A 27,622-nucleotide genomic window follows, 5' to 3' on the forward strand; every position below is an offset into this window, starting at 1 on the left:
CTGGTCTTGAATGCTGCACTGGTCCAGTGGCAGACTTGAACTGACCACAAGAGAGCAGCATTTCAACATAAACAGGACAAAAATTTCTCTATCCTGTTGACAGCCCTAAACATGCTATGTGAGTTAAAGGTGCATTTCTGAAAAGTAAATCTTTTCTATTTTTAGGTAAACCGTATGTTACTATACAATTGTATGAAGTTGTAGTGTGTAATGATAATCTGTTGAGAAAATGTACTTAGCCATGTGTTGTCTTCATAAGACATAAGCATGTGCGTCGAGAAGTAAACACAGGTTTTCTTTATTTCTTTATTTCAAGTGTTAGAGTCTTATAAGGGAATGGTTGCACTCTTGTCCTTCTACATAGGCACACATAGTCTCATAGGGGTGTCTGTGAGTGAGGAAAAAGAGCTATTCTAATCACATGTAGTCTATGGGTCACTGTGTTTTGGTATTAAAAAAAGAAACTGCCAAAAGAAACTCAACAATACCTAAAAATTGTAAAGAGTTATTGTTATTGACAACAACTATATAAAGCCTTTACAGCACCATTATTTTGATTTTGTGAATGTCCACTAGATTTGCAGAGGTCTACATGGCTGAACAATGTTGTGATTAAGGAAAACAGAAAATGATGATCAGTGAATGACACAGATTATCTGTAAATACAATTCAAAGTGCAAGGCTTGTAACACAATCAAGTCTTGATGCAAAAATCACTTTAATGCTTTTATTCTTTAGAACTTTGCACATCAGGAAAAGAGAAAGTATACATTTGTAAAATGCAATTCATAACGCTCTGACTCCTCTGCCTTCCCTTCAGCAGGTATGCAGTACATAAAAACACCTGCTGTGCAGTACACACTGGCGCCTTGTGAGTGCTCAGCACCAGTCCAAAAAAGAAAATGTATGAACCTGTTATTGTAGCTTGTGATTAAGACTTGCACAGATAAATAAAATTCATTTAGTGATATTGTAAGAAATATTCTGTCTTCAAGAGCAGTGATTCTTTCATTATAGTCAATATATGGTCTCCATCAAACTCAATAATCCCCAGATAATTATGGTATTCAATCAACCACTTGACACTATTGTATTTTTCTCCACCTGAAATATTGTATAATTACCTCCCACTACCTGAAAGTGATTGAGTATTGTTATTTTAACAATGGATTTTTTTTGTGCACAAAATGTAGCAGAAATCACTGAAGATGGTCTTCCAATCAATCAATATGCTCAAAGCTGAGTCTTATGGAATTCAAATAGGAATATCAGTCATAAACTAAACCACTGCTATATTCCTAATGATAGATGCCTGACCATATGAATCAATCATGACTTAAAAACAGAGTACCAGAGGAATTATGAATGCAGCTGCTGATCAAGCTACGCCATCATGGTGAATCAAAGTGTGCACTAAACAATTTTTTAAGATACATTATGAAATATTTCCTCCAGAAAGTAATATTCAAATTTGTGAGAAAGCCACTGTTGGCAATCACTTGAACAGTAAAATGGCAAAGACAGGTTTAATAGCTAACAGTAATATAAGGCAGATAACAGATGAGTGTGGATAATAACTCCATGTTGAAATTGGCAGTTTGAAGGTTTTTGTCCTACAAAAGTGTAATGTTAAGGCTTCTACGTACATCATTGACTTTGTGATAACATTCGATAAAAAAAACTGCAACCATGACGAACAATTACAATCTGAATGGAAATTTCACAAGCCTGCCGCCCCCCCTCTTTTCAAACCGGGTTTAGTGCAAAAAAACCCTGAGTGGGCATTGATTATTAACTAGAAACTGAAAGATATAACAGCCTCCAGACTAGTATTTAAAATACCCAAGTACCAAAACTGGTTATGATGTAGCAAATGTACATGTTTATTAATATGGCTTCAGATTTCCATGAAGACCAACAATCTATTCTGAAATCATTCACTGTACACTATAAATTCTCCACTGTACTGTTGACTCCCATTTTTAGTGCTGTCTAAATTCTCAAGTGACCCAAATAATCCAACAATGCAGTACAATGTGAACAAATACCTAATGTACCATCATGCTTTGCACTGTATTCTTGTAGTGTGTGTCTTTTTCTTTATAGAGCACAAGTGAACAATTTCAGACATGTTTTACATATTGGGTGAAATGGCCATCAAGCTCCCGTCTGAGGCCTTCCTTTTCCATTTCAACATTAATATTTAAAGGACTTTGGGGCAGCTTTAACCCAGTGACTCTCCACAACTGTGTCAAGTCAGACCGAGACAAAACATACAACACATTGTGTTAGCCAAACCTTTCATCTACTCACAACCTCTCCCAACTCACTCCCCAAGCTGCTTGGATACAAACACTTTGATCTAACAAGATCTGACGCTTCAACAGCACAGGATAGAGGAAGAAGGCTTAAAATAAATACATCAGTAGTTCGAAGCAAAAGAGAGAAACACACTTTTTTCCAGTGGGTTGAAATACTTCAAATTAGACTTGACGCCTGATTAACGATCGCGGTAACTGTTTTGGGGAGGGAAAAAAAAAAAAAAAAAAAAATCTTTCCTCACCAAGTTATTGCAACAGCCAGTAAAGCCAAGCATTTTGGTCCCTGTTCAAATTATTCAAAAGAGAGGGGTGTGGTGAATACTTCAGATAGACACAAGTGCATTTGGGAGCCATCATACACCTCACTGTACTGTACTGCATCAGGTTCTATGTGAACCTGCACCTATTAACATATCCGGCCATTTGAATATTTATATCATTATATTCAGCTGCTTTCAAAATAGTAGAAAGCATCTTAATTTGAATTTAACATGTTGAGACCAAGCTAACCAGATAAATCCAATCCAACTGCAAAACTTCATTTGTATCACTGTATATTATTAAGTCCTAATACCCTTACTCTCTCCCCGAGGATGAGATCATTTCACTTGTTTCCAATACAAAATCCACTTCTTTTAAGACTTAAAAAAAAAAAAAAAAAAAAAAAAAAAAAAATCAGGTGTCAGTGTCTTGATGCGGATGCAGTGATTGATTTAAACTTGCCTGGAAAGTTAAGTAAAACTGCACTGAAGACAATTGGAGTTATCTCACCCTATTTACTCAAAAATATGTGAAGGCTTAATCTGAGAGGATGTTTGTTTTTTTTACAGTTGGCTGATTCAATCATATATAACGCATGAGGCAACTTTGATATGGAGTTACACTCTTTTTTCATGCTACATACTGAAATCTCTAAATGTATAAAAAAAGTAAAGTGAAAACTTGCCTGGAGCAATGTTTGACTTAATTTGTTAAAAACAAAGTCAATGAGGTGTGGTCATATTTGCTACCTTTCATGTATTTTCAACAAAATGGCTTACACTGACATTGGTAATGACATGACAGGGAAACTGTCCTGTCATTGTGATATGCACAGATGCACAACTGTCATAATCCCAAGACTGTCTGTGCCTCTCCCTTTCACATTAACATAACATTTAAAATAAATGATAACTTCAATACAAATAGAATTACAAATACCAGAGTGAAATCTGTTCTTGACTTAATTTGTGCTCACAGCATCAACCGTGGTCGCAGCAGAAGCAGTCTGTGGTGACGCCTGAAGTTTCATCCAAAACTTCGCTCTCAGGTAAAAATGCTTTGTTTGATACCTGTGCTGCTTATGCACAGGAGAAAAAAATTCGGACGTCAACGTGTAAAGGGGAGAGCCTGTGCTACGAAGAAGCCTGAGAGACATCATAGTCTATGATGAGCTGTTTGATGTAGGACAGTTTCTCATGGAGATACTCGCAGCGTTTTTTCTCCTCCCGGTAGCCTGGGAACTTCTGTGGAGACGGGAGAAATAAAAAGGTTTTAATAAAAAGGTCTCCTCTGCTAGGTGACCTTAGGATGTGAAATTTCGGCACTGATGCAGAGGTCAAAAACCACATGGAGCTGAATGCAGAACCATTGCATGAACCCTTTTAAATTGAATGACACTTAATGTAAACCTAAGAGTCAACAACTACTGGCACGCTTTTAACAATTAAAAAAAAACATGTATGTGTATGTACTGTATATCTAATTTAAAGACTGAAGAAGCAAAGATGCATTTTAGAGAAAGTCTGCACCAATTATTGCAAATTCCCCCACTTTGGGACTAATAAAGTGCTGTCTTATCTTACCTCATCTTATCTCATCTCATCTCATCTTATCTGAACTGGTCTGATCCAGATCTCTGTGTTCTCCAAGGTCATGATATGGTTAGGGTTATCATAAGTAAGACGTTTTTTTCCATTTGTTTGTAACAGAGTGTACTGACCACTGACACTTATGAACATTTAAACTTTGGCAAAAAAGAAAGTACCATACTTGAAATACTTTTTCCCAGAGTAATGTGTCTGGAATTTCATGCAGCTGCTGAACACTCATTAAAAAGAGGTGCTGTGGTTACGCAGTGCTTTGGCCACAAAGATGATTGGAGCTGTATACAAACATGCTTTGTCTTTGTCTTGATGCAATGAATTTTCTCTGTAAAACATTTAATTTTTCAACATTTGTCTTACTTACTACACTAGTAAAAGGAATTCATGTTGCTTTGCTTGTGAATGTTACAAATGTAGTCATTTATTCAAAGGAAGTAATGACCTTTTCACCATAGCTGGGTTTCCATCCAAATGTTGTGCAAAACTTTTGAGAAAACCAGCCAAAGAAAACGTGGATTAATGCTCCCATTCTGCACTTGGGTACTATTAAACTGTTGCAGAAAAAGAGGGTGCTACAAAATGAAGAGCAGCAGTAAAACCTCAAACTGTGGAAAACAATGTATAAAACATGAAGGAATATGGCATATTTGTTTGTTTCATAGATTAATGTAATGTTAACTGCTCCACACAGATCTGATGTTTTCATCTGCTGCTATTTTTAGTCTCTTCACTTGGACGATTAAGACACATGCTTCATGCACGTCACAATTTCGCTAAGTCTGTTTCCATTGCACTTCACATTCACATTTTGCTTTTAGCATTACATTGACTTTTCCACCTCAGCCAATTGTATACATTTTTTGAAATAAATGGAGAATTTTTCTGAACTTTGGTGTTGCCTCTCAATAATTTTAAAATGCGGATAAAACAAGTGGATGGAAACTTGTTACCTGTTTGCAAAATCAATTAAAAGAGAAAATGACTTTAATCATTAAAATGGCAGTTTGACTTACCTTCCGATACTTGTTGTACTTCTCTAGTATTTGGTCTTCCATTATCTACATGGCATAAAAAAAAATCATTACATTGTAAATATTTATTCAGCTATATACATGCCAGTGTTTACATGTTTTAATATGTGTGCATGTGTGTGTGGCCAAAACAGATCAGATGAGTTGTAGTTGTATCTACCTTGTAGTCTTGTGTGCCAGGGGACAGGCTCTTGATCTTGGATCCTAGCTGAACAAACATGTGGGTTATGGTGGCGATCCGAGAGTGTAGGTCTTTGTACTCATCATACTCTGCGCAGAAATCTTCCTGGTACCGCTGACGTTGCTCCAAAGTCATTATGGTGCCATAAGTGCTAGAGGGAGACACACAGCCAAACACTTTTACAGTTAGTGATGTATGTACAAGTGATATTATACTAGTTACAGACGGTATTCATCTTGGCCGTAAAGGTAAGGCTTGAATTTCTCCTGTAGACAAAGTTCAATAGTCACAATCATTCTTTCATGCACATATACAATTTAATATTTTTTATACTTTTTTTTTTACCCTTTTTCTGTGCAATAGTTCTTTTTGACACAAGATGGCACAGTGTGCCATCTTGGCCACAATGTGCTGCTACAATATGCTGCTATGAGAGGTCTATTCATTACCACTGGAGACAATTCCTTATCAAATCTTTCAGTACAACAATCTATATGTGTAAAGAAGTAATGTCTGTCTAAAATCTAGAACCACAGCCAATATAAGTTCTGTAAGTTCTGATAACTGAATATAAAATATGCAGTCAGTTAAAATCGGGATGTTTATGACTGTTACATGTGCAGCAGAATAATCATAACAAAATTATTTTAAATCATGTGTACACTCACAGCACATAGTCTGGCTTCTCCTCAGAGGCCACAGCATTTGTGATGTCTGGATCTAGAAAAAAAACAACAAGATAAAGAAAATGACATTAGCTTGAGTTGAAGTGAAAGACTCATCTACATGACACTGTGCCACTGTCTGAATATTAAGCAATGTGTTTTTGTTTTGCAAAAAGACAAAGTGCAAGTGTGAGTGTGTTTGTGTGTGTGTGTGTGTGTGTGTGTGTGTGTGTGTGTGTGTGTGTGTGTGTGTGTGTGTGTGTGAGATCTTGTGGGTATCAGGAGACATCTCAGCTTAGAGACCCAAAGCAGTGCTCGAGCTGTTGTTGAGTCAATCAGCCATATAACACACTAAGGACTCAAGAGATTGATCTTAAGGGAGCAAACACGGACATGCTTGTGAGATAATACTCTATAAATGCACCAGCCAGCTGTGAGATAAATGGTCGCTCAGAGAGACCTCACACACAATTACCACTGGTCATCTGTTCTAAGTATGTTGGTGGTTAACTTATTATTATGTAGGCAAGAGCAGAGAAAAAACAGCAGGTCAGACACATGACAACATAGAGATGTGACCACAGCAATGTGACAGAATATTCAAACAGAGGCTACAATAGGTAGAATAAATAGGTGAAATGATCAAGACTGTCCCCCTACATCCCTGTTTTGGTTTCAGGGTGTGATCAAACAGTATAAGCACATTTGGAGGATATCATTGGTTAAAACAAATCTATGTAAAAAGGGGCCTTACTGTCAAGTTTGTGTGGGCTCTGCCTAAAATCAGGACTTGTCTCCATCCAATCACTGCCCTGGTTGTCTTTTAACTTGTCCCGCTCCTTGTCTTTGTGCTTTTTAGATTTCTTCTTTCTGTGCTGGCTGTTTGTGAGCTGCTGGTGAGTGCAGTCAGAGTCCCCCTGCGGTGGCTGATGGCTGCTTACTTTGGGTTCTTGCTCCCTGCTCTCTGAAACAGGTGTGTTAGAGGTGCCAGACAGTTTGGGCATTAGGGGAAAGCCATTATGGCCCCCTGGTGAGCCATTCTGGTTACCAGTATGGTTAGTTGTCCGTTGAAACTCAGTCTTTGTGTGGAAGCTGGGGTTGGGGGTAGGATTTGCATTGTTGTGTCCGGCCTTATTGTTTAAGAGTCCATTTACAGTGGGCTGCTGTTGCAACCTCTGGTCCACAAGTTTTTGCCTCTTAACAGCTAGCCTTTCCAGTGAGTCAAAAGGCACGGGGCGTTTCTGGGAGAGTGAGAAAAAAAGTTTAAGAGATCAACCTTTATCACTCAAATCATGTATTAATACATCCTTACAAAACCACACAAATAACCTACAACCTAGCTTCTGATGTAACTCTGACTGTCGAACTACTTACACCTACTACTTACACCTAATACCAGTCACAACCTCACATAACTTCTACAAAGTAAAAACCAGAGCTCATCAAAATCCGACAAACCAAAGACGAAGGCAACCATTTAAATGTTAAATATGTCTTATATTTGGTAAATAGATAGTAATTTGTAATACAATTTTTTTTAAAGCACCCATTTAAAAGCACATTAGTCGCTTTGATACATGTTCATACAAGTTAATGAAAAACAATATTGTCATTTACCGCTGCAGGATTTTTCACGGTGCTGTGATGTAGTGTCGTATCCTCTGAGGTCTTTAGTATCGACGCATTTGCTTGAAGATTTCTCACTTGGTTGCCAACCTGTGGCTGAAGCTTCCTGTTACACAGAAAGAAAGAACATGGTCATTTGACAATGAGACAAAAAGATATCCTTTTATGTGGAGTTTAGAAACATTCAGTTGTAACTGGTGTCACTGCAGAGGTATGTGCATTTGCAGGAGAACTAGAAAAGCCGAGCATGAAAAAGAAACAGATTCTTTGTGTAGCAGGTTCAGACACGTCTTGTTTCTCAGTGTTGATTAGTGCATGTCCAGAGATGTGTGGGAATGAGAGAAGAAGATGCGGAGGAGAGAGGAAGAGACAGCAGATAAAGATGGGAGCTGTCACTGTCTGCCTTGAGCTGTGAGAAACAACTGTACTGCTTAAAAGGAAACTTGTCATGTCCAATTATGTCACTTATGAGAGTTACTACAGGTCTGTTTTGTCAGTCATGATAATGATTGTGTCACCACCACCACTAAGGAGTACTTAGTGTTGATCCCTGACATATTGAAAAGTGAAGCGACACAGAAAAACAAGCTTCATAATGAGAGATGTGGGAAATGTGATTATAGAGATGGCATCCCTTTTGGGCCCATGCCTCTGACCCACCTGGCCAGCAGCCTGCTGATCAGCTGCCTCTCCTCCTCGCTGTAGCCTGGCCAGTCTCTCTGCACGTGCTTGTAGAAGTCATCCCTCAGCAGGTAGCTGCTGTCTTTGGGATTCACTTTTGCCACCTGAAATGCAAGACACCACATGATGTTACTTTAAAGTCTTCAATTTCTAAATTAATTAACACCTGAGCATGCATCTTAACAAATTATTCAAAATCTATTAGAGCCCTAACACATAAAGGAAAAGACGTCGTCTTTTCCTTTATATGTCGTTTTTTTTCTCCATTTGGATGGATACAAAAAAAAAAAGACGTCACAAATATATAATTATTTGCCAAATATGCCAAATATATCAATATGTCAATATATTTTAAACCAAAATATCTAAAATGGCACCAAACCATTAGTCAAAATCCAAAGTTTTAAGAATATATTAAATCCCTTTCTTTATTTAAAAATCAAGCCTACATGAACAATAAAGCCCACACTATTCCAGCTTTTATTTTGTTAACCATCACAATAGGGTTTCTTGGAAACTAGTTTTAGTTTTTTTATCCAAAAAACAACAAGTGAGTGAAATAATAGCACTGTCACTAACCGGAGTCAAGGACATGATATTCCTGAAAAGTAAAAAACCCTTTTTCTCCAATTCTGTGAAACAGAAAACCACTGTCAGGCTTTCTGTCTCACAGAGACTTTACCCTCCTTTCTAATCTCGTCAGACTGCCTTTCTCTGAGGACATCTATCTTTCTGGGGCCTCCTGACAGAGCGGCCCGCCCCACTGCAAACACAATCTCTGCAGAGACAATTACAGCATCGACCTAATTACACACGCACACACACAAAAACCACATGCATGCACACACATCAACAAGCACAAGGACCAGAAAATATACACACCGAAACACACACACCAGTGATGGCAGTACTGACACGCAAACATCATTTAGGAATTACCCAAAAATGTATACAGGAAAAGTCATGTAAAGTAAACGTTTCTAAATTAGATCACAAGTTCAATTAAAGCACAACTGGCCCTGGGTGTCCCTCAGCACAAGATTATATGTTTGTTAGATGGAATGAACTGTAGATCTCTACTTTTAAGATCCTGAGTCACATACACTTTAAAATTGTCATAATCAAAAAAATTTAGCACTTTTTTTTTTTGGTTTGCTGTTTTTAATGGAAAGGGTGGTGTGAAGCATTTTTACCGCTGTATTAGGAATGACTGCAGTTCTTTACATCCCCTCTGAGAACAATGAAAACAATGATTTATATTTTAATCGTATTAAATGCATTTTACTATGTGTTAATGCTGGTTAACAAATGCTAATTATAGGTCAAATGTGATGGGGCACTCACAAAAACAACACCTTCCAGAGTTTTTTTGTTTTTTTTTAGTGTACCAAAAAACATGTACAATCCATTTGTGCGTTATGTGAAGAGTTAATGGTCTGTATGTATATACAGTACATTATATGAATATCCATGGATGCATACACACACACACATTATTTCCACATACCTCCTCCAGAATAGGACTCAGGTCGGCCTTGTCCTTGGGACCGGCTCTCTCTCTTTCCAGCCACAGCAGCAGCTCTGGTTTCCTGTAGGGTTTGAGAGCCAGCAAGTGGATGACACGCTCCCTCAGGGTCTTCTGGGTCAGCACGGCCATACCGCCATTCCTGCGGATGCTGGTAGACTGCCTATGGAAGCTGCTGTCTGATGCAGAAGGAGGAGCTGGCCTCTTGTGGACCTTGACACATTTACCTGAACACAGAAAAAAAATAGGATGTGCTATTATAATTAATTAATTAATTAGTTGTATTTACACTGCCCGAAAATGTACACAATACAATGTAGATTTGCAATCTATATAAAATGTGTGTTTATATGTATTTTACATTCAAAACAAATTCTTAGCCTTCAAGTATGTCTTAGTAAGTCACAAGAAATCTAATCTTCAGAGTTTCCAGACATTTAGAGAAACTTAAACTTGAAATCAGTGGAACTAATTTGTGAGTCCTAAGCACTTAAAAAACAAAGCTTTTTGAATTTTCATGTAGGAGATCGAACAAAATAAGTGATGTGACGGACACGAGTTTGTCACAGGCTCATTTTAAACTCATACCACTGCCCTTCCCCGTTCAACATACGCACCTGCTCTCTGGGCTAAACTATCTTGACAGCTGATTGGCTAACAAGGAAACACTCAGCAAAATATCCTCTAACAACCTTTATCTGTAGAACACATGAGCATGCTGGCCTGCAGCTATTTGTCTTCAGATGTAAACACTCAAATGATTATTGCCCACATCCTACATGCTACAGACAGAGGAGGCATGTTGGAGCAGTGAAAGCTATCTCTCTGTGCTAATCCCATTACGGGTTAATCTGCTCTTTGAAGGTCAGAGAGGGGCAGAGGCACAGGAGAAGAAGGCTTTCCTTTCCAACCACAAAAGCTTGTCCTGCCAAGAGATAATAACTCTATGCGTTATCATCACTCTTCCACCAGCCATTACTCATGATTTTTTTAAAAATACTCTGAATTGTGTAATTATTATGGTGTGGGTTATGTGGAGTGTCAGAGGCATGCTTTTTAAGTTTTGGCATGCCTGTATAATAATATGTGCTGTGTTCACAAGCAGCTCCTGAGGCTGAAAGGGGAGTGTAGAGTGCAGTTATTAAATGTTTCCCTCTGGGCATATACTGTATGTTGGCAAGCCATCGTCACCTTAAGACCCGATGTTACACAATCCGCAAAGTCTAAATTTGGTCTGAACCACCCAGAGTTTCAACTTCCCTGGAGCTCCAGCACTGACATGGGGGTCTAGAATCACGCCAACAAACAATATTGCATAACCATGGCAAAGGTTGGAGAAGATTAAAAAAGATAAAAGAAAAGAGGAAGTAGCTCGATAGTTCATTTTCTCATATTATTAATATACTGTAAAATATCCTCCATGATAAAAACACACACAAACCTGGCATATGTGGCAATACAGTTGTTGAAAAGCAACAACTTATCACCTGTGAATTTATGCTTTTCAGTCGCGTGGCACATCTGGTTAAAATTTTACAATTATCAGAGACTTGTGATGTGTTTGGAACAACACTTAGCATTTTCTGCACAAGCTTTTGGCACCACCCTGCAGCAAATTAAGTTGTTTGCTACAAGGATGAAACTATTTATGGCCATTTGCAGATAGCATTTAATTTCACAAGCGCTGTTTTGGAGATACACCCTCATCACTTCTCCATAAAAAATATGCCTTTCAGTAGAATAAATGCCAAGAAACTGACTTTAAATCTCCCACTGCTCCTCTACCTCTGAAATGAGTTTTAAGACAGATGTTGCTGACTTTGACCTCTACCAAACATCCATCTTTTCAAAGCCAGATGTGTGAATAGTGACAAGAACAATATGAGAGACAAGAGTTAGATTTTGGTCTCAATTGTATAACCAAAAATATAGCCTTTACATCTGGTTTTATTCCACTGCATGATGGGAAACTGTCTGGTTTTTAGCTTTGAACAATGAATAGAACAATATTTTTCAAGCAAGGCAAATATTCCTACTTTTATTGGTGTTATTATATTTCTATTTTTATTTTTATATGCAATCAGTGTATCCACATCCAATGTGCTGATGCCTCTTCCAAGTTTAAAGCTGTTTGGCCTTTTCTTATGAAAATCTGCAGTGGTATTATCCTCTGATCCTCTGTTTTTGCTCCACAGAGGCCTCCAGTCTATTCTTACTTGGATGTGTGGCTCCAGGTTTGATCTCAATGGCAGAGCGGCTCCAGCTGTCCTTCTCCACCTGAGACATCCTCTCACGGGTCATCTGGTAGGAGTCGTCGGTGGCACACACGGTGATCTTGTCCTGGATGATGCCCTGACCTTCCAGTTGCTCTCGGCCGTCACTGCAAGACAAAAACACAGAGCCAATTGAACCGTGGGGCTCTCTGCTGGCTGTACAGTAAACACTGTAAAAACACAGTCCTATTACCTATCTTAGAGCAGCATACCGACCCATGCAGCATAAAGTGGCTTTGTGGTGGAAGCTGGCTAAGTAAGGTCTATAGTTACTGTATGTTATGTCACAGGCTGGATATAGCCCTGCAGTCCACTATGTGTGAGAAAGCCAGATATCCTGGTTCAAAGCAGGATAGAGCCTATGTAAAACCACCAGGATTAGCTTGGCTCCTGCCTGCACACTCGCAAAACAAAGATGATCTTGGACAAAAGTAAAAAAACAGGGCTGAACAGGGCTGCATTAATGCTGTCAATAAATCAGGGATTTACTGTGCTGCCAAATTTAGTTTAAAAAAATATAAATGAATAATAAATAAATAAATAAATAATAAATAAAATGAGAGTCCTTTTCCCTGATTCAATACTCATTTTCACAAAACAACTATATACTTTCCCCTCTTTATCCTCTAAATATCAAAACTACTGAGGAGGCACAGAGAGCAAACTCTTGCCCTCACACGGTTACGCTGTTGCTCTTGGCTCCAGCAGCTGACTGGAACCAGAACGAGTTCCCGTTCAGACCACAGTCAGCCGTCTGGCAGCAGGAGGCAGCAACAGAGCGTAACCCTCACTTTCCAAGCATATCCACCCCATAAACAAGGCATCACAGGTCTCAGTAATGAGAGGGTCAGCCCAGAAATATACAGGAAATTACAACTGCCCCATCCTGTGTAGAACTGTCTCTCACGATGGTCTCAGAGACGTGGGGATTAAGAGAGCGCCAAAGAATCATGAAAAAAAAACAAAACAAAACACATGGTGCAAGTCTGCTGACCTATGAAGATGACAAAAAGCTGTCACCTGGGGTCACATGTCCCATAGCCAGCAGATCACATAAAGCACTTTCACATTAAATTGACAATCTGTAATGTTTGCACTAAATCAATTTTTACAGTAAATACATTTTTGCAGAGGAAAAAACTATTTCTAGCTTGATGCAGGACCTTGAATCAGGAAAAATATCATAGTTTGGTAAAACGGTTTTAGAAGAAGTAAATTCTACAAATTACCTGATGTGCTCTTTAAAGCAAGGACATGCAGTATGCAAAAATAAACTGACTGACCCCATACCTTGAAACATACTGATGGATACAGTCAAAACTGGCTTGAGGTTGGTCTTTGCTGTCGCTGGATAAGTAGAATGAGAAGACGCGAAGAGCAGACAGCGACTCTGGTGTGGGAGCTGGGATCTTGATGTACTGCGAAGAAAAACAGAAGAAAGTCAGATGTTATTCAAAACAATTACACAGGAAGACGACTGATAATTTGTTGCATAAGTACACAAACAACACAAGTTAAATGCATCCACATCTCAGTGTACAGTCAAGCATATGCCAGATTTTTCCCTGCCTGTTTTTATCATGCTTTTGTCTCTACAAAGACATAATGCATGCGCACACAAGTAGTTTTGAATACCTGGGTTTAAGAGTTATATTGTTTCACTGGCCTGGTACCAGCCTGTTGCTTTAACTTGTCAATGTTTTCCTTAGAGTTCAGGCGTCTTTTGTTATCTTTCAAACTGTCAACTTTTGGTAAGGAAAATTATTTATCTACTCAGCAGAATTTCAGAGACAAACTCTGATGCCAAATGCATTGTAGCCAAGGACACAAAGCTGTCCAAAGTCATGGTTTTTGCAATCAACATAAATCAATGAAGTTTCTTTTTTCACAACTTTCAGCCCACTGCAAAGACCAGACTTGGACAAATGTAGTTAACATGTCTCTTGGGTAAGTGGAAAGTTTGGTCAGATGGTGGCACATAAAAAGAAAGGTCAGGGGGCTCACTAGAAACATTACAGTGGCTACAAGCAACATATGTATAATAAAAAACAATGTGAAAACAATGTGACAATGTGAAAGCGTTTGCTTGTAGTTATGAACAGACGGCAAATTATCACCTGAATATGCAGCTCCCTGCGACTCGTCAGAAGCAGAGTTGTTTTAACTATTCAGCTCACGGCTGCTGGATGTGTTAAATAAGCAACTGACAAGTTCATCACATTAACTTAAATCTGCTTGGTTATTGCAGGTTTTATGTCGCTCCTCTGAAGACTCTGTATAGCAACAATTAATTTCCTGAAAATTGACTTGTCTTGCTCCTGCTCAGTGTATTGGACAGCCAACTGACCAACCAATGTTTTACCATTGTTGACAATTCACTACTCTGGGAGGTTAAATACCATCTAAACGTAAAAATATGATACTGTACCACCAAAGACACAGGAAACGCACCTGTGTAATTTAACCTCATCTGTTTCCAAATTAAGGCAACAGACTCTTTCTTCTTCTGCTATTAGCACAATGTTTATTTTTCCTGTAGTAGAAGGCTAATGACCCCTTCAAAGACCCACATATGTTGAATCATATTGCATTACACAGAATCTTTGATACCAGTCATTCAAACGTGTAAAAAAAAAAAAAAAAAAAAAATTCCCCACTGTGTGTTGTTCAAAGACCAGCAGGGTCTGATTCATGCTCCACAGAGGCTGGGTTGGGAAAAGCGTCCTGAAACTAGATGACTCGCATATGAGTCTTACACCAGACTGCAGGAAGAAAGTACAGGCTCGACCTGATGATTGTCACTGGGGAGAGTCTAGGAGTAAATGAGAACTTGTGAACACACAGTCCAGTTGTTTGACTAGAAAGCACCCTGACTGTGATAAATGAGCTGTGGAGAAATATTCAATTGAAGTGAAATTATGAGATCAGCTACGCCTTTTGAGAAAGTTCAGGGAAACAACAATCTGTCACTTGCACCATCTTTGTTTTACAGCATCTCAACACAGCCTTTTATGTGTGCACACATGAACACATAAATACCACAATAGTTTCACACACATGCACATAGAGGATCAAGAGTGAGACTTTGTGCCGCTCTGTAACTTTAAATAAATCTCCTTGGGTAAACAGTGTTTTTAAGAGTCCGCTCCACTGAGATCTACTGGCAGACTCAGTGGAGCGCAGTTGAGCCAAAGCTGCAACCTTCAGGGCAGACAAATGCACACACGAACACACACAGAGACATATAATAACAGATCAGGAAAACTGAGGATCAGAAAAAAGTCAGGATCTACACTGATTTGACCACTGAAAAAGATGTAATTGCACGTTCATGAAAGCAAAACTCTGCAAAACTTCACTGGTACTTTCATTTAGTTTTATGAGAAATTTGCAGCACTGTGCTACAGAGGCACTACAGAGTTTTTAGGGACACATGAAAAAGAGTGAGAGAGAAATGGATGCAGAGCAGTATTGTAGCTTCTCAGGAGCTGCAGTGAATACAGTAAATAAGGTAAATCTCAGAGTGAAGGTGCCAGTGCAGATCCACACTGTCATCACAGGTATTCTTCACTGCCTCATAGCAGTAGCGGGGGGGTCAGCAGTTTCACAGCAATCTCATTCTTCATGCTGCAGGAAGCTGTGCCATCTTTTTTGGGGAAGGAAGCAAGTTGAAGTGTTTGATTTCGTCTACTTTCTCCTGTTGTCTCCCCCAGCTCCCATATGGGTCTGGTTTCCTCCTTTTTCAAACTCCCTTAGCCAACCATGTCCAGTGCCTGTTCAGGTTTGTCCACGTGTATGTGTGCATGTGATACTCACATCCACACACACTGGGGTAGGACATTAACACCGAACTGTAAAAATATATATCACAGAGGGTAATTTTTTTCCCCCCAGTTATTTTAACTGAAAATGGTTTAAATGAGGTATAAGACACTAAACTAAAAAAGTATTTAATTATGATGTGTGTAATGTCATTTGACTCATGGCTTTTCTTAAAGCTGCTATAATAAATGTTTTTGTATTAACAATATATTAGAGCTACAATAATTAGTCAATTGACAGAAAATGAATAAGCAACTATTGTGACAAATAATAATTTTAGTTATTTTATAAACAAAAATATCTTTGTAGCTCTATGCAGCGTCTTTAGGCTCACTGTTTTATTTATTTTTTTGCTCTCACCAGTGTGAATGTTTTGTTTTTTTTAAATGGTAAAAATGCTCTAAGATCTCACTGTACACTACCTGTTCAGCACCAAGCAGCAGACCAACACACAGAGTTAGCAACTAGTTAATGAAAATGGTGTAGAATTTAGCTGCTAGAGCCAGATATTTTCCTCAGGAGTCCGTAAAGACCAGAAACAGAACTATAGGGATATTCAGGTGTTTGCTAACATATTTGCCATAAACTTAATAATATGTGAGTGTTGTATTTATAGCTCGTTTCTACTGCCCACCAAGTGGACAAAAATCTGTAAAGGACTGCAAATGTTTAAACATTAAAACTACAAATGATTTCTCTCTTTGGTCCTACCTCTGTAGTGCTGCAGTGCTTAACTGACCATCTCCTAATATGCAAATGTATTTAACCATCCTCTATCTGCCATTGCCAACATTTTCTCAGCTAGTTCCACTGAAATCATTACATCTTTTCTGAATGAGAAACTTGAAAATATGACATTTTTTTTCTACTGTAATTGTATGATTCAAATTCAAATGCATTCAGACTAAAGCTGTGAGGTTTCTCATATATACAAAAAACGTTTTAATGGCTGGGCTAAAACTGGGTGTTTAGTGTTCCAGATGCTGCAATGTTCTGTACTGTGTGATTGTTTTTATCTGTGTGCTCCTGTCACACAATGTAAACAAAGCTGAATGTATATACCTATTGAAAATAAAAACCTTTCTGATCAAATTTCAGTTTTCTAATTTCATATTTGATTTTTTTTATTTCCACCATGCCTGTGGGGTAACCTGTGTCCTTATCAGTCAGAGTGTAACTTCCCATCCTGCAGGTAGTCAGGTAAAGGCTTGTCAGTTTCAGCATGCTGCTTATGAAAGTAGGGTACTATATAATTATTGACACTAAAAAGAATAAATGTTTAAAAGGCCATGAACTTGATCTGAACTGACAATTTAGTGAATGCTGCTTAGCCAACATTCGGCAGGATGGACATCTTTAAAAGTCACATCAGATGTTTTGACGCATGTTTGCAACAAAGCAACACAGACGTTGGCTCTGTTCTGTTATCAGCCCGCTGCACATGTCTTTACACGCAGCCTTTCACCGCAGGAATTTATACAAACTATATACAGCTGAGCTCAAACAGCACTAAAAGATATAGACCAGCTTGCATGTAGCCACGCAGGTGGATCTCCTCAGTTTCTAACATAACCTGGATTATGTAATAGTTGCCTGTGGGTTGCTCTTCAGTGATACATGCTTAAAGCCTGCAGGTTAATACCAGAGATCTAATTGCTGATAAGAGACACAGTTGTAATCACACTGGAGGGGATCACAGAAAGGATTGTTTCCTGTTAACTTTTCACAAGATGATGCATGCACTTTCTTTTTAATGACCACTTAGGCATATCCATTAACTAAATAGTAATAAAGTTTGAAGCCTTGTTATTTCAACAGCCACTATGGTGATACAAATAATGCCGGTGATACCGATGTCACTGTAAACACTTACTTCTTGGTCATCTTTCTCATCTTACACCAACAAATCTGTTCAGTCTCCCTCCTCTGACTGAGAAACTTTTAATTAGCTATGAAACCAGAGAAACAGCTGTTAGTAAGAGCCCCATAAAACACAAAGTCATGTCTCAGTTCTTGCAAATGTGAAATAATTGAATGCTTACAAGTGCTAAAACGATCAACCAATAAATGGGGCCGGCAAAAAATAATCATGAATAATTCTAATAAACAAATTCTTTAAAGTTTAAATGGCTGCATGTAATGTTAAAGGTGCTTCTTGTAGTAACACTTACAGAGAATTAGCACCAGAATATATTAGCATGCTAACAGGCTAAACTAAGATGGTGAACATTACCTGCTAAATGTTAGCATGTTGGCATAGTCATTATGAGCATGTTAGCATGTGAAGCCTCGCAGAGCTGCATACATTGATTTAGACTCTTAGTTTTATGGTTAAGTTCCAATGTTGTGATCACTGTTGTTCACGGCTGCAGCGGCTGTTGCTTTCAGCAAAAGCACTTCCCAAACTAAAACTTTTACGCATTTTTCTTTAGTTTTATGTCAATTAAAATTGAATATCTCTGGATTTTTGACTGTTGTTTGGACACAAGCAGCCTCAAGACATTCAATTAATGTCACTTGGCACACAAGCCCACATTTCCTGTCACTCCCTTCAGCGACTTTCTAAATGCAGGTAAAAAAAGTTATTTTTATATATAAAAAAAAAAACAAAATTGATGAATAAGTGTCACCACCCAATAACAAAAGAATACAACATCCAATGAAGAAGAACAGGGCTTAGGCTTGGGTTTAGAGTCCATTTAGCTATTGAGTCAAGAAAGCAGAATTGCCGTAATGAAAGATTCGCAGTCCACCTGGCTTCTTACATGGATTACTTGAAACAGCCTACAAATATGGTTAAGAGCCTTGTTGCTTGATTTGAATTCCACTTCCAGTGAAAACTAACTTTCTTTTTAAGTGTGTATCAGGGCAGCAGAAAGTTAAGCCATCTAGTAATCATCTGTAAAATGTAAGAAACCATTCCATAAAAAAAGATATAAAACTATACTGGTCTGGTTTAAACAAAACTTAAAATGCCCTCAGTTTACACCAACTGAAAGCACTATTTATTTATTTTTTTGCATCATTAGTTTTTGTCTGTGCTGAGTTTACGCATCTCTACATGAGGATGCCTGGAAGAGCTGCAGATGTAATGCACATCTAGGTAGAAATTAAATGTCTTAAATACTTTATACCTTATACATTCTTTTTAAGGCAACACCCACTTTTTATACAAACCCTGTACCACTCAGTCAGAGAGGAGATCATAAGAGGACATTTCCTCAAACCAAGTGGTAACAATCAATAATTTACAGACTCTGTCATTGCAGGATTCCAGCTGTTGCAAACGCACAGTCATGCAGGGCACACAGGAGCACTCGCTGTCATTCAGCCAGCGATGGCAGTTCATACGACCTGCATGGATAGACTTCTAGACCCCCGCTGTGCAAATTACGACAAGCACTCTCGTTCCCAGCCACTGAGGCCCACACCAAAGCCTAGTGCATCCTCCTGAGAGGCACACATGGCAATTCAAACCCAAAGAGGCACTCTTACAAAGGACTTGGTACTTCAAGAATTCAACTGACCATGAATAATGAAATATTTATTGTCTTCCTTTCAAGTTAAATATTCAGGGAATCTGTGGGTTGCTTCTGATCTTTGGGATCGTTGAATGAAGCAGAGAGAAAACTACAGCAAATAACAAGCACAGATAAAGTTACAAAGGTGGTTACGTGTAAAAGCACTTATCAGAAAGAGTCTATTCTTAAGAAATGAATATAATAATAATTGCCCTACACTTGGGGGTGACTTATGCCCTCAGTAATGCTCAGTGACCCTTAGAGGCCAAAAGACAAAGAGGCGAACCTTGAGAATCCTGAATCTGACAAGTGCTTAAACATATATAATTCATTCTTTTAACCCAAACAATGCCCCCGTCCCCTAGTAACTTCACATATTTACATCCGGACGATTCAGTCTTATCCCTGAGCCCACCTGTGTCTCATTCTAGTTCATAAAGCTAGGACAGTTTCTCTGTTTTTCCAATAATCTCTCCTCTGCCTCAGTAAAAAAGCAAATATCAAGCCTTTACCGACTCTCCACCCTGTCTCCATCAATCTCTCTCAAAGGCGTTACTCTTGGCGTAGGCCTCTATGTCCATCTGTTTTCTTCATCTGCAAACTTCACAACACTTTTCTCTTTCAACACAGTTTTGGCAGTTTATTGGTATCTTTTTGTCTGACTCCTTTCAAGTTTTATGATTAAATTTACGTCAGATTTGGAGAAAAAAAAAAATTAATTAAGGTCTATTCTACATATAGATGTTGGCAGCGCGCAGAAAAATCACATAGATCTAAACATGGACAAGAACTGATTTAATTTCAAACAATTGCTGTTTTAAATGCTGGTGTGACTGGGCCACAATAATAACCCTGAAGGTGCACTTTGTCCAACCCCAACAGATGCAACAAAGCTTAAAGGAGAAAGGTGTTAATCAATCGAACACAGTCCTGAGAGGGGGCCTGATCAGCCTAATTAAAGCCTCTTTTAAACAGGTTCAAGGTGGCAATGTTTCACCTTTGTTCTGTCTCACCGTACTATATAAAAGGTACGTACATGGAATGGAGGGCATTGTTGTTCTGCCTTTTTGCCGGCAGCGGATGTAGTCATAAGCCCCTTTTGTACACAGTAGGCTTTATAATATTCAATTTATATTTTCTGTCATATGCAATATTCTTCATAATATCTGACCCACATTTCACTGCTTTGATTACTGTACATTGTACCTTGCATGTGACAAATATACTTTGAAAAACAATATAATCATATATTATGATATAAGAAAATAAGAAAATATGTGTGTATATCTAAAAATATTTGAAAACTTTCAAATTTGTAAGAAATGTTATTAAAAGCCACCGAAAAAAATAATATACAATAATATAATTATGTATTAAAAACAGAAAATACCCTTCCCAAGTGGACAGGACTGAATCGAGATATTACTTTTTGATATTGCCAAAGCCTAATACAGACGTCCTGCTATCTTGCTGTTAAGAAGCCCCGTTAGTGATGATCTCACTATATTCATCACATTAGAAATTAGGCTGAATAAATGTGAAGACATCCCACCCTGCCAGCATATGTAAGGGAACAAAGCAGCGGCAGCAGCAGCAGTAGTCTAGGGTTTGGTGAGATGTTAATTGCAGTTCCTTAGGCACCTCTGTATGAATGGCACCTCTGTGAAAAAACCAGAAATACTAGTATGTGCAGTGATATCTGCAATTGTGTGTTTACACGTAATTCTGCAACTGTATGCCTGTGTGCGTGTGTGTGTGCACTGAATTTAGTTTTCTTAACTCTTACCTGTCATTTTATCTTAACCCCCACAAACCCAAGTTTACATGGTTGAGGCCGTGTGGTAACCTACAGGAAACATCAGAACAGCAAACAGAGAGCGGAGATATAAACTACTATTCTTCTAAACAATTTGGCTCATCAATTTCTTATTTTAACTCGCCTTTTTTTTTTTTTTTTTTTTGTAATTATTCTGTTATTTTGTTATCACTATTTTGTGGACACACAAGCCTGTTGAGGCAACCTATGACCTTCCAACATAATTAGGTGACTTTCAGTGGTCTATGGTCGAGAGACTACAACACTGACCTGCATCAGATTTAAAATTTACCCTTCAGAAATACTTGCCAAGTAACACAGAGACCCACACTGTAAAATTTCAGCAGTTAAAGTTTTGACACAATAAAACTCAAGACTGTCAGTATGTGTGGCGACACTATCTTAATGAGCCACAGTTCACCCTCAACTGTCATAAATGTCTCCGCATGTTGAAGCTGCAGGACGGGAAAGGCTCATTTTCCTGGCTTTATCAAACTATAAAGTCGATTGAACAAAAGCTGTGAGAGACTGCTGTCGGTGCACAGGGCTTATGTTTCCTGCTAGCTTTTGGTTGAATGTGGGGTCTGGGTGTAGATCTCATGCAGCCTATTGTTTCCACATCCTCTGCAGCCTGAGTAATGGCCTTCTGAAAACAGGCCGTCTTTTGTTCTGGCCTCCTCGGCTCCAGAGTGGGATGCCATGGCACTGGTTCCCCTTTGTGGTTGATAGGAGGAGAGGGAGGTGGTGCAGGAGGAGGTGGAGGAGGGAGTGAAACCTGTCGCCACCACCGCTGTCTGTTATCAGCAGGAGGCAAGTCACTCTGGGCCTGGTGCTAATGCAAACTCCGTGTATGTGTGTATGTGTGTGTGTGTGTCTGTGTTAATCCAGCGTGAGCAAAGAGGGGCTCAGCTCCAGCTCCTCTCACCAGGGTGTAATCAGCATTACTGCCACTCATAAGACTCAGGAGGGAGAAAGGCCAAAGTCTAGCTATCAGCCAAACATCTCCGCCAGTGGCTTAGATACACACACACACACACACACACACACACACATGCTCAGACAGACAGCCAGCCAGCCAGCCACCACCCTCATCCTCACCACACTTCAGTAAACACTACTTCTCATCATCTCATCACAAACAAAAGAGCCCAATCGTTCCCAGGGCCACAAGTTGACACATGCCATTTAAGACAAGTCCCCTCCACAATGGAGGCCAGCGATATAAAACACAATGTGTGTCTGTGTCTCTGGGACAGTGCAAGAGAAGGATGGGGGCAGCAGACACAGAGATGAACATACAAAGAGGAAAGATTTTGAGAGTTTGTGCGTTTAATGCAGAAGTGTGTTGATGATCCCACAGTCAATCAGTAAACGCTTGGAGCTACACAGTGTCTTCTCTTTAGCTGAGTTGCACATGCTGGAAGTGAGTGATTAATGTGGCTGCCTTGAGTGGGAGACAGTGCATGTAATCAAGCCCCAGCCTGTAATCACCTTCCATTCCTTTTCATTTGCAATTTCACAGAGGGACAGAGCTGCTGCCAGAGCCGCAAGCTCCAGTATTGGGGGAGAGGTGGTTGGGTATGACGGAGAAAGGGGGAGGAGGATGGGAAGGGGTGCTGTGCCACAAGCATCCCCTGAGGTTTCCCCCTGCAATGCCAAGAACGATACGTCTCTGGCAGGTGCCTGAGGGCCAAACTGTCAACTTCAACAAATTGTGGGTCACTGTGCCTGACAAAAGCCCCTCCTTTTACCCCCTCCCACAGAATACTATGTCTCCAGACATGCAGAGCCATACGTTTGTGTTTGTGTGTTTGTGAGAGTGAGTGAGTGAGTGAGTGTGTGTGTGTGTGTGTGTGTGTGTGTGTGTGTGTGTGTGTGTGTGTGTGTGTGTGTGTGTGTGTGTGTGTGTGTGTGTGTGTGTGTGTGTGTGTGTGTGTGTGAGAGAGAGAGTCTGTACCCTTTTATGCCTCATTAGCTTATGGTGTGGATTCTCACATGAGGGAATTAGACGGGACATGTTCCTCAGCGAGCCAAGATGTGCTCCATATCTCCAAGCTGCTTAATTGGACAAGGAACGCATTTTTCCAGAGCTGCTGCTGCTGCTGCTGCTGCTGCTGCTGCTGGATCTCAGAGGGCCGCTTGTCTTCATCTTGCACTCACACATTCACTAAATAAATATGTAATCCTGCCGGCACACAAGATTTTCATTCTTGCCTTTTTTTAGAAGAAGTGGCAAGCCATAACCACCAGTGTTTATAACATCATAATCCCACAACAATTTCTTCTTTGTGGGCACACACACACACATTTGCAAATAGTGACATACACAACATATACAGTATACTGAATAGATTACTGGAATGCAGTGAAAGCTCTTTGGCTATGTTAAAGTATGCACGTGCTGACATTAATTGCCCTAAAAAAAATGTTCCCGTGTTGTTAAGTACTTTTTAATTTAAATGATTTAACAGTGCTTACATTGTAGTCATTCAGGGTTCTATACTTGCATCTTCAACTTATAGCATAATTGAATTAACGTCAGTGTTTCCCATGTTTCAAAAAAAAAAAAAAACAACTGACAGAAGTTATATAAAAGTCTAGACTTTAAACAGTGGTCATAGTTCAATAACTAAATGTTTATGACTATGAATATGTTTGTCTCCACTCCATTAGTTCCACAGCAGGGAAATTTCTACCATGTTGGGCACAAACAAACCCTTGGGGCAGGCCACAACACATCTGGGCTGACTGTAATGTGTTGGGCTGAAAAACTCAATTCATTTTGGGTGATCCAAGTAGGGTGAAAACACACCGCCTGCATTCCCCCACTCATTGTTATTCAAATCAGAGGAGACAACACACAATCAGAGGGGACTCTGGGGATCCCAGCGTAGACAACATAAACACAAAGACAGACAAAAAAACATGTGCTCAAACACACAGATACTTATAGAAAAGCAAGTGCCAAAAATTCCCTCATTCCCTCGTTCTTTCATACACACAGACAAACCAAACAAACAAACAAACACACACACCACATACACAGGGTCCTCAGGGGATCCACTCTGGTCCTGCCAGGCTGAAGACTGCCCCACAATAGGCAGAGAGGGCAGGACAGGAAAGAGGAGGTGGGACATGAATAAATCATGCCTTTAGGCCACACAGGACACAGCATAAACACACACACACAACCCAGAAAACACAACAAGATCCACACCCACATTTAACACATAAAAAACATGCATAGTATGCTGTACATAGCTCACACACACCACTTTAGCAATCAAAGTGTGTTCTCTCTTTTTCATTACACACACATACAGAAAAAGTGGGACTCCAAACTGGGAATAGGATGGGAAAGCAGGCCAGAGTTCATTTTATCTGTCTAGCTATTACTGCAGCAAAAGTGTGCCAATGCTACACACACTCACACATACAAAAACACACATTCATGAATGTCTGAGTCAGGCAGACAGGGAAAGCTAAAGCAAACTGAAGTCATGATGCTTCACGCTGTAATCAAGAGCATCATAGCGCCTGTAATTACCTCTAAACAGTCATTTGGCCAATAACTTCAGCTCTCCGTGCCATATACAAGGGAGTGGTGTGAAATCCTTCAGTCATCACAATGACAGTAGAGATCCAAAGATGAACTGTCACCGTGTCAAACCTAAGATACAAGCCCAGGCCTGACTCAGGTCTCCGTAAATGTTTTGATACAGTATTAAGTACAGAACTCTGCTAAATTAAATCTCACTAGCACAAGTCCTTGCTGAGAAACACTGACATACAACCAGTGCAACACAAAATCTGTTTAATTCCCTTTCATTTGATTTTACCAGCTGGCATTTCCCTCTTGCCTAGGGTGTAGGACAAAGTCCACAAACTGCTTCTTAAGGAAACCATATTCATGTGTGTCCATTTAAAACACTTTATTTTGCAGCGACAGTAGTTTCATCATGCAAAGTTTTATGGCTAACTAGCTCTCAGCACAAACTCAGCCCCACAGCTTAGTGTGTGAGCTGTGAAGCCTTGGATTGGATTTACAGCTTTTCTTCTAATTTGATGCACATATTCCTGTCAATGCCCGTGCTTTGCTGCAGGAGTTGCATTTGGGAACTAAAGAGCCAGAAAAAAAAAAAAAAAACACACAGCAGCTGGCCAACTACCCCCTAACCTCCAATACCTGACTGCAAACATTCAGAAGTGCTTTTAAGGCAGACAAGCCTGCTTGACAGTTTGTGCAGGAGCCAGTTTGGACACTTTACATAAACATCCTGTACTAATTAAAGCCACACCCACCAGATTATTATAATAACAATAATAATAATAATAATAATCATCAGGGAGTTAAAATTAATTTGACTACCCAATTCCTCAAGGGAAAAATAAAGAATGCTTTCTGGAAAAATACATTTTCCAAGTGCAACACTTCAGTTAAAACTAACTTTTACAAAGTCTGTCTGGACCTTAGATTTAGAGGAAAGTAGGCAACGTACTCTTCACCACTGTGCACACTTAAAGGTTTAATCCAGTCTGTTAACCACACAAGCCCCCTTACAAAACGCGCCACCACTCAGCTCATCTTGTCATGACAGGAAGGGGGTTGCAACTCCTGCTAACCAGCCCATGCAATTAGCATTGACTGAAAAAGTAAAGTATCCCCCAGGGACACAGCTGCTCCTGACTTTAGTCTTAACACACATAGTTCAGGCTGCGCGCCGCAGTTTATGCTTCAGTAACATAGTAACAGTGTATTGCATACAATAAATACGCACTCACACAGATATATTATTCAAGTGCATTTAGTAAGAAAAGGGTGCACAGCGGTAATCTGTCTCACCGAAGGCTCCTCATTTGACTTATGATAACTCCTCTCTGCACTGTTGACTCCGGCTCTGTGAGTGTGTGTGTGCGTATGCTCCTTCCCTCCCTCCTTTACCCAGCACCGCTCACTGACCTAACAAAGCCTCTCCACAGTCTCCAGCCTGACCCAGTAACCTGCATGTCTCCTATCTGCTTAAGACAGCCACCTATAAGCTCTCACTCGAGCGCTCCGAGGGCAGCAGTATGGTGGGACACAGCAATCTGTGACTGACAAAAGCTGTTGAATTTAAGAAATTACTTGAAATTACCTCTAGTTTAAGAGATGACAGATTGAGTGTTACCCTTTCACACATCTAATGCGGTCTAAATCATTTGAACAATTGAGCTGAGGACTTGTGGTAGTAGGCACATAAATAATCATGTGTTTGCAAACATTTCTTTAAATAGTGATTAAAACATTTGGTTGGACTGTATTCTTACCAAGATTAAGCTCGATAAAGTGCACCATAAACTGAACATAAATATCAATAGGCCTAAAAACAACAATAATAATAATAATAATAATAGCAATAAAAACTAATAACAAACTTACCCCTTGGTTTCCTTTGAAACAAATTGACGGCTCACTTGGTAAAGATCCCTAAAGTCAAAGAAAGAAAGAAAAATCAATCATTTGTTGTGGCTTAGCTGCACATACTCTGAAAGCTCTGTAACCTAAATTAGCCCCATGAACACAATTATCCTGTAATTTGTTTAAAAGTAAGTTGAATTTACACATCCAGTGAAGCCTGCGTGCTGGTAAATGTCTCAGCTGGAGCTAATTATGAGACTAAAAAAAACTTGCCGACTTGTCAATTAGATAAGCAGGCAGACTATCTGCTTTACTTTGAGGCACCCCGGAGGTTTCCCAGCAAACAGCTGACGGACTCCTCTTTCCCGACAATCCCAGGGTTCAGTCCTGGTATGCTCTGCAGTGAAGCAGCCAACTGATTCAAGGGGTAACGCAGTTATAAGTCACTAAACTCGTTTGAGCCCCTCTCAATTATTTGGTCGTGCAATACAAGAAAGACGAAACGGTGTTTGAAAGAAGAAGTGACAAGTGTAAAAACAACACCCGAGCAGTAATTAAACAAAGTGCAGCGGTGAAGAAGAAGAAAAGCGCAGGCGACAACTTTGACAAGTGTAAGAATAAATTCAACGCCAAACGCAGGCGCGCACACACATACACACACACACACACACACGAAGAAGAGGTACCTTGAGGTTTTGATAAGCCTCCAGCGCTTTGATAGCCGTGTCCGTGAGCTTGACATGGTAAAGCGTCCTGCTGGGGCTGTTTCTGTTATTTTTTCCACAGGAGAGCCCATAGCGGTGCTCCTGCCCGAGCGAAGCCATCGCTGGCTTTTCTCTCTGCCCCGCAATTAAAGCTGCTTTCCTCTCCCCGTCCCTCACGCTCCCTGCACGTCAC

General features: G+C 39.6%; 1 protein-coding gene across 1 annotated transcript; it reads right to left on the minus strand.

Moving 5' to 3' along the window:
- Nucleotides 1-713: 713 nt before the first annotated feature.
- LOC139627654 (RNA polymerase II elongation factor ELL2-like) lies at nucleotides 714-27,622 on the minus strand. Its single transcript, XM_071488638.1, has 12 exons — nucleotides 27,412-27,622; nucleotides 26,747-26,794; nucleotides 13,459-13,586; nucleotides 12,112-12,275; nucleotides 9,878-10,122; nucleotides 8,350-8,474; nucleotides 7,681-7,795; nucleotides 6,818-7,304; nucleotides 6,067-6,118; nucleotides 5,378-5,549; nucleotides 5,200-5,244; nucleotides 714-3,826 (listed from the first exon to the last, which is right to left on the minus strand). The coding sequence occupies exons 1-12, from the start codon at nucleotides 27,547-27,549 to the stop codon at nucleotides 3,716-3,718; spliced, it is 1,830 nt and encodes a 609-aa protein (XP_071344739.1). The 5' UTR covers nucleotides 27,550-27,622; the 3' UTR covers nucleotides 714-3,715.

This window comes from Trachinotus anak, unplaced genomic scaffold (assembly GCF_046630095.1).
Source record: "Trachinotus anak isolate AG129_WGS33_773 ecotype Australia unplaced genomic scaffold, CSIRO_AGI_Tana_v1 ptg000011l, whole genome shotgun sequence".
Lineage (NCBI taxonomy): Eukaryota > Metazoa > Chordata > Actinopteri > Carangiformes > Carangidae > Trachinotus > Trachinotus anak.